This window comes from Prionailurus viverrinus, chromosome D3 (genome assembly GCF_022837055.1).
Source record: "Prionailurus viverrinus isolate Anna chromosome D3, UM_Priviv_1.0, whole genome shotgun sequence".
Classification (NCBI taxonomy): Eukaryota; Metazoa; Chordata; class Mammalia; order Carnivora; family Felidae; genus Prionailurus; species Prionailurus viverrinus.
Window position 1 is genome coordinate 19,589,932 of NC_062572.1, and position 14,016 is coordinate 19,603,947.

The following is a 14,016-nucleotide window of genomic DNA, read 5'->3' on the forward strand; positions in this document are numbered from 1 at the left end:
GAAGCTGTTCCAAAAAATAGAAATGGAAGGAAAACTTCCAAACTCTTTCTATGAAACCAGCATTACCTTGATTCCAAAACCAGAGACCCCACTAAAAAGGAGAACTACAGACCAATTTTCCTGACGAACATGGATGCAAATATCCTCAACAAGATATTAGCCAGCCGGATCCAACAATACATTAAAAAAATTATTCACCACGACCAAGTGGGATTTATACTTGGGATGCAGGGCTAGTTCAATATCCGCAAAACAATTAATGTGATTCATCACATCAATAAAAGAAAGGACAAGAACCATATGATCCTCTCAATAGATGCAGAGAAAGCATTTGACAAAATATAGCATCGTTTCTTGATAAAAACCCTCAAGAAAGTAGGGACAGAAGGATCGTACCTCAAGATCATAAAAGCCATATACGAAAGACCCAACACTAACATAATCCTCAATGGGGAAAAACTGACAGCTTTCCCTCTAAGATCAGGAACAAGACAGGCATGTCTACTCTCATCACTGTTATTCAACATAGTTGGAAGTCTCAGCCTCTGCAATCAGACAACACAAAGAAATAAAAGGCATCCAAATCAGCCAGGAGGAGGTCAAATTTTCACTCTTCACAGACGACATGATACTCTACATGGAAAACCCAAAAGATTCCACCAAAAAAACTGCTAGAACTGATTCATGAATTCAACAAAGTTGCAGGATATAAAATCAATGCACAGAAATCGATTGCATTCCTATACACCAACTATGAAGCAACAGAAAGGGAAATCAAGGAATCAATCCCATTTACAATCGCACCAAAACCCATAAAATACCTAGGAATAAATCTAACCAAAGAGGTAAAAAAATCTATACACTGAAAACTAGAGAAAGCTTATGAAAGAAATTGAAGAAGACACAAAAAAATGGAAAAAGATTCCATGCTCCTGGATAGGAAGAGCAAATATTGTTAAAATGTCGATACTACCCAAAGCAATCTACATATTCAATGCAATCCCTATCAAAATAACACCAGCATTCTTCAGAGCTAGAACAAATAATCCTAAAATTTGTATGGAACCAGAAAAGACCCTGAATAGCCAAAGCAATCTTGAAAAAGAAAACCAGGGGAGCCTGGGTGGCTCAGTCAGTTAAGCCTCTGACTTCAGCTCAGGTCATGATCTCATGACCCATGAGTTAGAGCCCCGTGTCAAGCTCTGTGCTGACAACAAAGAGCCTGGAGCCTGCTTCAGATTCTGTGTCTCCCTTTCTCTGCCCCTCCCCCACTTGCACTCTCTGTCTCTCAAAAATAAATAAACATTAAAAAAATTTTTTTAAGAAAAAGGAAAAGAAAACCAAACAAAGCAGGAGGCATCACAATCCTGGACTTCAAGCTGTACTACAAAGCTGTAATCATCAAGACAGTATGATACTGGCACAAAAACAGACACTCAGATCAATGGAACAGAATAGAGAACCCAGAAGTGGACCCACAAACGGATGACCAACTAATATTTGACAAAGCAGGAAAGAATATCCAATGGAATAAAGACAGTCTCTTCAGCAAGTGGTGCTGGGAAAACGGGACAGCAACATGCAGAAGAATGAACCTGGACCACTTCCTTACACCATACACAAAAATAAACTCAAAATGGATGAAAGACCTAAACGTAAGACAGGAAACCATCAAAATCCTCGAGGAGGAAAGCAGGCAAAAACCTCTTTGATCTTCTTACTCAACCTCTGCTTACTCAATATGTCTCCAGAGGCAAGGGAAACAAAAGCAAAAATGAATTACTGGGACCTCATCAAAATAAAAAGCTTCTGCACAGCGAAGGAAACAATCAGCAAAACTAAAAGGCAACTGATGGAATGAGAGAAGATATTTGCAAATGACATATCAGATAGAAGGTTAGTATCCAAAATCTATAAAGGACTTGTCAAACTCAACACCCAAAAAACAAAAAAATCCAGTGAAGAAATGAGCAAAAGACATGAACAGACCCTTCTCCAGGAAAGACATCCAGGTGGCCAAATGACACATGAAAAAATGCTCAACTCACTCATCATCAGGGAAATACAAATCAAAACCACAATGAGATACCACCTTATACCTGTCAGAATGGCTAACATTAACAACTCAGGCAACAACAGATGTTGGTGAAGATGCGGAGAAAGAGGATCCCTTTGGCATTGTTGGTGGGAATGCAAGTTGGTGCAGCCACTCTGGAAAACAGTATGGAGGTTCCTCAAAAAATTAAAAATAGAACTACCCTATGACCCAGCAATTGCATTACTAAGATATATATCCAAGGGATACAGGTATGCTGTTTTGAAGGGACACATACACCCCAATGTTTATAGCAGCACTATCAACAACAGCCGAAGTATGGAAAGAGCCCAAATGTCCATCGAGAGATAAATGGATAAAGAAGATGTGGTACATGTATATACAATGGAGTATTACTTGGCAATCAAAAAGAATGAAATCTTGTCATTTGCAACTACGTGGATGGAACTAGAGGGTATTATGCTAAGTGAAATTAGTCAAAGACAAATATCATATGACTTCACTCATATGAAGACTTTAAGACACAGAACAGATGAACCTAAGGGAAGCAAAAATAATAGAAAAACAGGGAGAGGGACAAAACATGAGACTCTTAAATATGGAGAACAAACAGAGGGATACTGGAGGGACTGTGGGAGGTGGGATGGGCTAAATGAGTAAGGGGCATTAAGGAATATACTCCTGAAATCATTGCTGCACTATATGCTAACTAATTTGGATGTAAATTAAAAAAATTAAATTAAAAAAAAAACTATTCTGTATAAGATTAAGTGATTTCATTATCCTTTGGATTAAATAATCCAATTCTAGGTCTGGCATTTTATCAGAAAACAAAGATTTTTCATCCAAAGTAGGGCTCTCTTAAAGCATAAGAGACTCTTAAAAACTGAAAACAAACTGAGGGTTGATGGGGGGTGGGAGGGAGGGGAGTGTAGGTGATGGGTACTGAAGAGGGCATCTTTTGGGATGAGCACTGGGTGTTGTATGGAAACCAATTTGACAATAAATTTCATATATTAAAAAATAAAAAAAATAAAAAAAATTTAAAAACTGAAAAAAAAAAAAAAAACCAAAAAACAAAGTAGGGCTCTCTTAAATTAACCTTTAGAGGCTCCTTGATTGTATTCAGTTAGGTTTTTCCAGAACAAGAAAACAATGGTACACCAGCTAAATATAAAGCTGCTAAATATAAAATTTATAATCAAAGGAAATATACTGAAACTATAAATTATTTTCTCAGTTATCTTATCAATCTGATATTGTCAATTCCTAACCAAACATAGCCAGAAGAATTGAAAGTAGTTGCCTCTGGGAAGGAGAAATTATAGAGGTTATGAAATAGGGCAATGTATGAGCACTTTTCCCCATAAGCGCTTAAGAATTATTAATGTTAGGGGTGCCTGGGTGGCCCAGTTGGTTAAGCGTCTGACTTTGGCTCAGGTCATGATCTTGTGGTTTGTGAGTTCAAGCCCTGTGTCAGGCTCCACATTGACGGTATACAGCCTGCTTGGGATTCTTGCTCTCTGCCCCTCCTGCACACACACACTCTCTCTCTCAAAATAAATAAAGTTAAAAAAAATAATGTTAACTGCATATTTACATTAAACTTAAAAGCATAACTGTAGAAAAAATAAATAAAAACATAATGTGTAGAAAATGAGGCACTGATTTAAAACACAAGGAAGATTTAATCCTTAAAGCAATAATGCTAAAGGTTGTTAGTATGATGTCATGGACTCATGATACAGCTTTGAGGCTGTCATTTGTCCTGTGGGGGTTTTCAGCCCCACATTTGTAAACCCGACAGTAAATCAGAATGCCAAGGCCAACAGTAATAATTCTAGTATTCTAAAACTTCAGTGAACAATAAGTGGCAGGACACAATTTAAAAGAGAAAGTGTATTCGTTAGATAAAAGGCAAACTCAGAAGGGCTTGTTTTATAATGGATGGTTAATGAAGTTACAGTGATTAGCACAATTATTTTAGGATGACTCTTAAGAGAGTTAAAGGAAGATGATATGGTATTAGGGAATCTATCTCCGTTGATTAGACAGCTTCTACGACATAAAGCATGCATGGTCCAAGCATTAATGATGCATTTGGGGCCTGAGAGAGCAGTATGTGCTGAGTGTCACGTAACAGGTCCTGCTCTAGTGAGCTAGTCAAGTGTCACAACCTGCCCTTTCCTGTAGACTGTGAGTAGTCAGAGACCAAAAAAAAAAAAAAAAAAAGAAAAAAGAAAAAAAAACTGGTCCCAAACTGCTGGCTCCTAAGGATGGGTATGGTCATCCATACTTCAAACTAGATAAGGGAAGGGCTCTGGCACTTCTTACACGGCTCTTGACAAATTAAGAGCTTTATCAGATATATCTTTCAGCTTACAAAGGTTTTTCATTTCAAACTGTCCAATTTTAACTCACAGAGTTTGAAATAAAAGAACCAGCATCCTATCCACTTTTAAACAGCAAGAGTAAAGAGATCTGTGTCACAGGAAAGAAAAAGTAAGACAAACAAAAAAGCCACACGTAGGTTATCATTACAGAAGTGTCCACAGGAGGTAAAGAAAGGGGAAAATGGGTTTGTAGCATAAGACCATCTAGTGTACAGAAAGGTTTTATCTATGTTCATTATTCTGGTATGCATTGTATTTCTCCCTGTCCTGTAAGTACCCACTCAATGAAAAAAAACTTAAAATTATTAATTGAAGTTTTTAAGTTGATGTGTGTGTGTGTTATAACAGTTGGAGTACTTCTGTAATAAAGATTTCCTTATAAGAGCAGCGATATGGGAGGGTATCTGTAATGTCTACTTAACACTACAGAAGGATAAGACAAAATCTTTGGTATGCCCATTTCCAAAAGTCTTAATGGGGGGAACCATCTGGAACCAGCCGCATGACAAATCCCATGTTCACTGAAGCCTCAAATGTTTCCTTGTGGGTACAAGTGTGGACAGATGCCAACAGGGAGTGACAGTTTCCTACACTACAAACTCCTAAGCAGGGCATCCAACTCACGAAAACTCCACAGGACCTCAGGGCCCCCCTGTAGCTTTCCTCAAAGTACCTTGGGATTAGCTTTGCTCTTCTCCCCTACACTTCTCCCCCTTCACTTCCCTCAGATTTGTGTTTTTTTGTTTTTTCAACCAAAACAATGTACTTTAGGATTATAATCAGAGAATTTAAGTGGAAAGGAACCAAGGGACATTAGTTAAATCATTGATTTAAGGCTTGAATCATCTAAATTTGATTATTTAACTTTTTAAAAGTTTGTCTTATTTATTTATTTATTTATTTATTTATTTGAGAGTGAGAGAGAGGGAGGGAGGGAGGGAGGGAGGGAGGGGGAAGGAGAGAAAGAGAATGCAAGCTGGGAAGGGGCAGAGAAAGAGAAGAGAAAATCCCAGGCAGGCTCCGTGCTGCCTGTGCTGGAGTACTTAAGGCTTTTAGGCTGGAGCTTCCTGTCTGGCTTCTTCAAAAAGCATATTTTCTAAGTTCATTCATGTTGTACCATGTATCAAAACTTCCAATTCATGAACATGGGATGTCTTCCCATTTATTTAGATTTTCTTTAATTTCTTTCAGCAATGTTTTACAGTTTTAAGTGTAAAAGCTTGTTCCCTCCCCCACTTTGGTTAAATTTATTTCTAAGTACTTTATTCTTTTTGATGTTATTGCAAATGGGAGTGTTTTAATTTCATTTTCAGAGTTTCCATTACTAGTGTATAGAAATGCAAGTGGTTTTAGTATACTGACCTTGTATCCTGCAATTTAGCTGAATGTTTATTAGCTCTAACAGTTTGTATGTTAATTCTTTAAGACTTTCTAGATATAAATCATGTCATCTGCAGAGATGGTTTTACTTCTTCCTCTTCAATAACTTATTTTTTTCTCTTGCCCAACTGCTCTAGCTAGAATTTCCAGGAAAACACTGAATAGAAGTGGTGAGAGTGGACATCCTTTTTTGTTCCTCATATGATAACAGCTTTCAAAGGGAAAGCTTTCAAAGTCTTTCACCATGAGGTATGCTGTGAGCTGTGGGTTTTTCACATATGCTCTTTAACAGACTGAGAAAGCCCCCTTCTATTCCCAATTTGCTATTTTTTATCATAAATAGGTTTTTAATTTTGTCAAGTATTCTTTCTGTGCCTACTGACATGATTATCTTCGTTTTTTCCCTTTATTATATGTTGATTATCATATGTTGAACCAACCTTGCATTCCAGGGATAAATCCCACTTGGTCATGGTGTAGGATTCTTTTTATTTGCTCCTCGATTGTTTGCCAGTATTTTCTTAAGAATTTTTGCATAAAGAATATTGATCCATAGTTTTCTTTACAACGTTTTTTTCTGGGCTGGTTATCAGGGTAAATTGGCCTCAGGGAGTAAGTCACAAAGTGTTCTCTCTTCTGTTTTTGGAAGAGTTTGAGAAAGACTAGTGTTAATTCTTGTAAACATTTGGCAGAATTCACCAATGAAGCTATCTGGCCTTGAGCTTTTCTCTGTTGGAAGCGTTTTGATTAATAATTCAGTCTCTTTCATTGTTATAGGTCTATCCAGATTTTCTTTCTTCTTGGGTCATAATTGATAGTTTGCATACTTAAGAATTTCCCCTTTCATACCTAGGTTACCCAATTTGTCAGCATACAATTGTTCATAGTATTCCCTTTTAAGTATTCCTATTATTATTTACTAAGTAAATAAGTATTCCCTATTTCTGTGAGGTCACTAGTAATGTCCCCTCTTTTATTCCTGATTTTTAATTTTAGTCTGCTCTTTTTTCCTTTGTCCATCTAGCAAAAGGTTTGTTGATCTGTTGATCTTTTCCAAGAACCAACTTTTGGTTTCATTAATCTCCTCTACTGTTTTGTCTCCTGTAATCTTTATTTCTTTCCTTCTGATTGCTTTTGGCTCAGATTGCTCTTCTTTTTCTACTTTCCTAAAGTGAAAGGTTAGGATATTGATTTGAGATTTCTTCTCTTTAAAGGTAGGTGTTTATGGTTATAAATTTCCCTCAGAGAGCTGCTTTCAATGCCTCCCATAAGTTTTGATATGTTGTGTTTTCACTTTCATTCTTATTTTCTAATTTCCCTTGTGATTTATTCTTTGCCCACTGATTATCTAGAAATTGTGTTTAATTTCCACTTAGTTGTGAATTTTCCTTCTGTTACACATTTCTAATTTCATTCCACTATGGTTAGAAAAGATACTCGATATAATCTCAATCTTTGTTCAAATTTATTGAGTCATTTTATGACCCAACATATACCCTAACTTGTGATGTTCTATGTGCACCTGAGAAGAATGTGTATTCTTCTGTTGTTGGATGCCAGGAGTTTCCAAGCCTATACAGAATATAACTCATTTATCCATATATATCTGTACAGATATGCAGATACACTATCTATCTATATTTAGTATCTAGATATATAGTATCTAGTATATACTTCAAGTCATGTACATCCTTGCTGATTTTCTATTTACTTATATCCCATTCATTTACTTTTATTTTTTTGCTAAGTAATTTTTTATTGTAGTAAAATATAACATAAACTTTATAATTTTAATCATTGATGAAAATATTAATTTAAAGTAAAATAAATATATTTTCACTCTTAGATCAGATGGGACCTCAGTGAAGGCAGTTAACAGGAATTAGTTAAGAAAGTGTTATATTGGGGCGCCTGGGTGGCTCAGTCAGTTAAGCATCCGACTTCGGCTCAGGTCATGATCTCGCAGTTTGTGGGTTCGAGCCCCGCATCGGGCTCTGTGATAACAGCTCAGAGCCTGGAGCCTGCTTTGGATTCTGTGTCTCCTCCTCTCTCTGCCCCTCCCATGCTCATGCTCTGTCTCTGTCTCTCAATAATAAATAAATGTTAAAAAAAAAAAAAAGAGGGGTGCCTGGGTGGCGCAGTCGGTTAAGCGTCCGACTTCAGCCAGGTCACGATCTCGTGGTCCGTGAGTTCGAGCCCCGCATCAGGCTCTGGGCTGATGGCTCGAAGCCTGAAGCCTGTTTCCGATTCTGTGTCTCCCTCTCTCTCTGCCCCTCCCCCGTTCGTGCTCTGTCTCCCTCTGTCCCAAAAATAAATAAACGTTGAAAAAAAAAAAATTTTTTTTTTTAAATAAATAAATAAATAAATAAATAAAAAGAAAAAAAAAAAAAGAAAGTGTTATAATAGCTGAATAAAAGTACTGGAAAGATTAGCTACTCTGGTAAGGTAAAAAATTTATGCCATCCAAGTGACACTCAGCCAAGTTTGGGATAGACTTTGTGTTGAATGTGATCCTGAAATTCAGCACAGGATTCCCCATTTTAATGTGAGATGTGTAGCAAGCTCTGACACTCCAGCACCTGGTTTGGCCCTTGCTCATGTGGGAGAAAGGAACCATATGATTACCTGATAGCCTTCTGTTTTCTTCTGACACCACTTCAGCAAAGCATTCCTCTTTGATCCTCCATATTCTCTCGCCAAGGCGGACAGAGGGTCTTTCCTTTCTTCCCTAAGTGAAAATAAGGAATCCAAAGTTAAAATATTTTTTATTTGAGCACATTATAAACCAGAAATCCCACAAAGAAGAAAGAGAACAGTGTCAGTTTGCATTCCTGGATGGGATAATTGCACATACTAAGGCATCTAATAGCAAGATGTAGGCTTTCATTCAATTGATTTTACTTCTCAATTTTTACAGGATCCTCACAGACCCAGTTTCTGCTATCTGAAGGGATGGACTCTGTTCATTATCCACATGGAAACTGGCAAAGATTTAGTATGGTGTGCACTCACAATTAATGGAATGCTTTCCAGAATGCTCAGGAGGAAAAACAACCTGACAGTGGCTGCATATGAAAGCTGCTATGGCCGACTTATTCAGTATCTTGCCCTTCCATAATCTTTATGCTTTAGTTTTATTTTACTAGTTTTTGTTTTCAACCTTTTATGTCCTCAATCATTTCATCTTTTTTTAAAAAATAAATCACTTGGTGGGGGGCGGGGGGGGGCGCCTGGATGGCTCAGTCGGTTGAGCGTCTGTCGGACTTCAGCTCAGGTCATGATCTCACGGTCTGTGAGCTCGAGCACCGCATCGGTCTCTGTGCTGCTGACAGCTCAGGGCCTGGAGCCTGCTTCGGATTCTGTGTCTCCCTCTCTCTCTGCCCCTCCCCTGCTCATGCTCTGTCTCTCTCTGTCAAAAATAAATAAACATTAAAAAAATTTTTTTAACTATTTAAAAAAATAAATAAATAAATCACTTGGGGCCCCTGGGTGGCTCATTTGGTTAAGTGTCCAACTTGGCTCAGGTCATATCTCACGGTTTATGAGTTCAAGCCCCGCGTCAGGTTCTGTTGCTGACAGCTCAGAGCCTGGAGCCTGCTTTGGATTCTGTGTCTCCCTCTCTCTCTGCCCCTCCCCCACTTGTGCTCTGTCTCTCTCTCTCTCAAAAATAAATGTAAAAAAAAATTTTTTAAATATAAATAAAAATAAATCACTTATTGTAGATACAAAGGGCAAGATTATGCAAAGTAAAGGAATAAAAGGCATAGTTCCTACCTTCAAGGTGCTTACATTTAGGGGAAGCAGATAAGACAACAGATGGCAACACACATTAAAACATTCATAAAATGTTTCAAATGTGTTTATTGTGAAGATATACACTCTTTATTGACTACAGGTAACTAGAGTTTTATCTTGCATAGAAAATGGGATTTTTCTGTAAACTCACTCACTTGTTCAATACCTCCTTATGGAACACCACTCTGCCAGGCAATGGATAGTGAACAACACAGGGTTCCTGCCCCCTCAAGGAACTTCAAAGTTTACTATAAAGTAGACACACCACAGGAGTTCAAAAAAAAAAAAACAACAACAACAACAACGGCTACTTACAATTCATGTCTTAAAATTATATGTAGGGTACCCTTTAGGCACTGTCAATTTCCTTGAAGACAGAATAAATATCCTGCTCTAAATAAGACAATGAATCAAAAAAGATTTTGTGATCACTCTGCTGATGAAGCAAGTAAGGCATACAATCTGACATATCCTGGACCAAATCCTGCCTTTTAGTAACTACTTGACGAATACCTGGAGAGAGAGCACTTCTAAAATGACCTGCTCTTTTAAGGGTAAGTGGCATACCCTTAAAAGTTTGTTCTATTTTTTAGTGATTACTTTAGGAATAAAGCAGAGATTCTATCCCACACCCCATAAGTATACTTATGCCCAATAAGTATCCTAAAGGCTACTATATTACAAGTGGCTTAATATTCTTCAGTGCATTGATTCTGTTTTCACCCTTTAAGCTATGCTAGAAAATCAAAGAGTACATATTTATAACTGAAGCTTTTCCAATTCAGAGGTGTGCTGAAGCAGCACCAGTTTGATTTATCTTAGAACCAAAAGTAAAATACAAAAATTTCCAGCAAGGAGTTAAGACTGCTGTCTTGAAGCAATATACTTTTATGTTTGCATGCCAGCCCACCAGACTCCTGCTTTGGTTTAAAAAGCCCAAAGAAGTGTGTTATAATACCACTGAACATAGGAAAAGAGAATGAGAATAAAGTTAATGAAATACGAACACAAAAAACCAAGCCAAATGAATGAATGAATGAATCCATGAATGAATAAATCTCCAACATGCTTAAAATAATACTATAATCAATGTGAAAGGTTTACTCTGGCTCACACCAGGTCTGTTTGTTTATAGAAACAGCTTAAAATTAAAGCATCAAAGAAGAGTTAACTTTATGGACTACAATGGCAAGCTTCAGAAAAGAGCCTCCCAGAGCTGGAGGGTCGTCTCTCATAACCTCTTCATTATAAGATGAAGACACCTTCCAGTTGAAGATCACAGCTTCTGAGTAGGGGAGCCAGAAGAGTGGGTGCACTTCCCACAGGCATACTACAGGTATGGCCTACCACCCAGGACAGAGACAGGTGTGAACAGTGCTCTCCCTGCATGAGCCTAGGCAGAGCACGAGCTACCCTCATCATCACTCCACCCCTACTTGCTCTGATGGCGCAGAGCTTATAGGACCACTATTCTTAGAGGTTGAGCCCCTAGAGTCAGAGCTTTAAACTAAAGTATATAACTTGAGTTTGAAAGGCCAAACATTCCATTTTGTTCTCATACATATAAGGCTAAAGTTCTGAAATCCACTCCTATCCCTCCTTCAATGCTTCCCAATACACCTCGACAGTTTTCCTCACCCCTATATACGATGTATGCTATCTTTTTGAAATGTTTTTTTTCCTCTAAATTATAACTACTTCTTAGTCCCAAATGGATTCTGACATAAGAGAAATATGAATAAAATATACTACTACATTTTCAGGTACTGTTTACCAAAGATCAGTGTGGCACCATGTTCCCACCTTCTGGTCTAGAACAATTAGAACCGTCTCTGGTGGCTCTCATTCTTCCATTCCTTTTCTGGAAACCTGCTGCCAAAACCAATCATCTTTCCCTGTGAAAAGCCTCCTGAGTCCCACCTTCCCTTCACCATTTCCACTGCTGTCATACTGATTCGGACTCAGCATCTTTGTCCCCAAAATATTATAATGTCATTTCAGTTGTGTTCCCCGATTTTTGTCCACAATGGAAGAATCCTTGAATCATCTCCTCACTCTGATTTATTTACCCCACTTTATATCTCCTACTATATCAAAGTGATTCAATTTGACTGTAAGGAGGTTCCATGCCTAGCCACATCCTACCCTATCAATCTTTTCTTCCACTGCCCCAAGATATGGTGGGTCCACACCTTCCTCTGGTCTTCTGTGCCCATCCTCTCTGCACATGCTGTACCACCTACCCATAGCTCCCCCAAACCTTGGTTACTCACCCTTCTGTACATTCACTCATGTCTCTGACCTTGCTGACCTTGCCAGCCCACCCTCCACACCCAGGCACCACTCCCCTAGGAAGCTTCCCCCTAACCCTCCACCCACACCCCATATTGTAATTTCACAATGCTTAGGAGGAAATGAACCACCTCTTTCACTTTGCCTTGCTTTTTACTTCTATACCATCTTACCCAATTCTGGGCATAGAAGAGATGAGAAAACAATAACCCACAAAGAAAAAAAATCAGTGCTCGATTGCCATTATTTTATAATCTGATTATTGATCTCCGAAGGCTAGGAGAGGTATACGTGAAATCCATCAGTATTAACTGTTCTCTACCTTATCCGACTTCGGGTGGTGGGGGTGACGGACGCCGTGGGAGAGGAAGACAGGGAAAGCTGTGGAGACGTGGTTCCCATAGCCATAAGAGAGGCCGGCGATGCTCCCTCGGGTGCATTGATGTCTCGTTTCATCTCTTCACTACTTCGTCGAGATACTGATTGTGAAAAATAGTCATTATGCATTTCATAATGGAGAAAGATGGTTACTCTTATAAAATACTTTTAAATTAGGTTTTTGAGACCTTTTCTTCAGCAGGTTCCAAAAAAAAGTAGAAATTACCATATATGAAAAAAACTAACATTTCCTTTATCATACTGGTAACTTGGAAGGATTTATTTCTTTCATTAAAAAACCTGTAAAAAAGATGCAGTAGTTGAGATATGCATTGAACCCCACATTTCCTGAAGGTATGGAATACATCTTATCTATCACCATAACAATCATAGAACATACTATCCACTCTCAACTAAAGGAAATATAACCCTTCTGAACATAGCCAAAATACCACTTAAGGGGAAAAAAAAGGAAAAATACATCATCATTTAATTCTAGGTCAGGCCATGTTTTAAAAAACATAAACCAATGAGACAAACAGAAAACCAAAAGGTGTCAATTCAACTACTGAGAAACAAGATCAGTCAGAAAAGTTCTATTTTGAAAGGCTACCACAGTAAGCCATTACACCTTGTTAGAATTACAGAAAGTTCTAAGAACTGCTAAGTGGAAGTAGCTCCTCCTTTAGCCGTTGGTAACAGAGCCACAACAAAAGCAGCTTTCTAGCAAGGAGGCACTGAGTTGGCACAGGTGCTCAAGGCTCTGGGCTGAATGCGGGAAGAAGTGAAATATGAGACAAAGTTCCTGACCTCAGACATATACTCTCTCACATCAGAAGATGCTGGATATACAGGTGCCCTGAGCTGGCTGTAATCAATGTTATACATCAGTAATTCTTCCCAGATTACTGAAACTGCCCCTGCTTTTATGGACTAAAATTTTCTTGGTGATTGTAGGATGGTCACAAGCAGAATATAACTCTGCATTAGTGAAGTGATGTCTGTAAAGATCCAGAGGAGAGAGACGCTTTGTCCTATTACATGATCTTATTAGAATGATATATTTATAAGTATTTCTGACATAATTTTGTGATTATTCTTGTTTTTCTTTCAATATCAGATCTTCATATGCCTTAAATCAGCAGTTTCTTTTAAGTGGTGTGCTAGGAAACTGGATGAGAACCCCTTTCATAATTTTATATAAAATAGAGGAAACTGAGGGCACACCTGAGTGGCTCAATTGGTTAAGTGTCCGACTTCGGCTCAGGTCATGATCTCGCAGTTCGTGGGTTCAAGTCCCGTGTCAGCCTCTGTGCTGGCGGCTTGGAGCCTGGAGCCTGCTTCTGATTCTGTGTCTCCCTCTCTCTCTGCCCCTCCCCCACTCATGGTCTGTCTCTCAAAAATAAACATCAAAAATTTTTTTAAAATATAGGGGAAACTGAAAAAGAATCAGAAGAACTCTATGATAAGAAAAGGCTTTGGAGGCACCTGGGTGGCTCAGTCAGTTAAACATCCAACTTCGGCTCAGGTCATAATATTATGGTTCATGAGTTTGAGCCCCGCATTGGGCTCTGCGCTGACAGTGTGGAGCCTGCTTGGGATTTTCTCTCTCCCTCTCTCTCTACCTCTCCCCCCCCCCCCCAAATAAATAAATAAACTTTAAAAATAATTCAAAAAAGCAAGAAAAGGCTTTGGAATCTGAGCTTTGGGATGGTAATTTTG

General features: G+C 38.4%; 1 protein-coding gene across 4 annotated transcripts in view; it reads right to left on the reverse strand.

The window, feature by feature from the left end:
* The window catches only part of SPECC1L (sperm antigen with calponin homology and coiled-coil domains 1 like), a 142,628-nt gene that overhangs the window by 28,011 nt on the left and 100,601 nt on the right, over window positions 1–14,016 (reverse strand). For all 4 annotated transcript variants that reach the window (XM_047827678.1, XM_047827674.1, XM_047827675.1 and 1 more), the window contains 2 exons: window positions 12,239–12,395; window positions 8,455–8,557 (listed from right to left, as the gene is read on the reverse strand). In XM_047827678.1, the coding sequence (XP_047683634.1) occupies window positions 8,455–8,557; window positions 12,239–12,395 (260 nt within the window). The remainder of the gene's footprint in view (window positions 1–8,454; window positions 8,558–12,238; window positions 12,396–14,016) is intronic.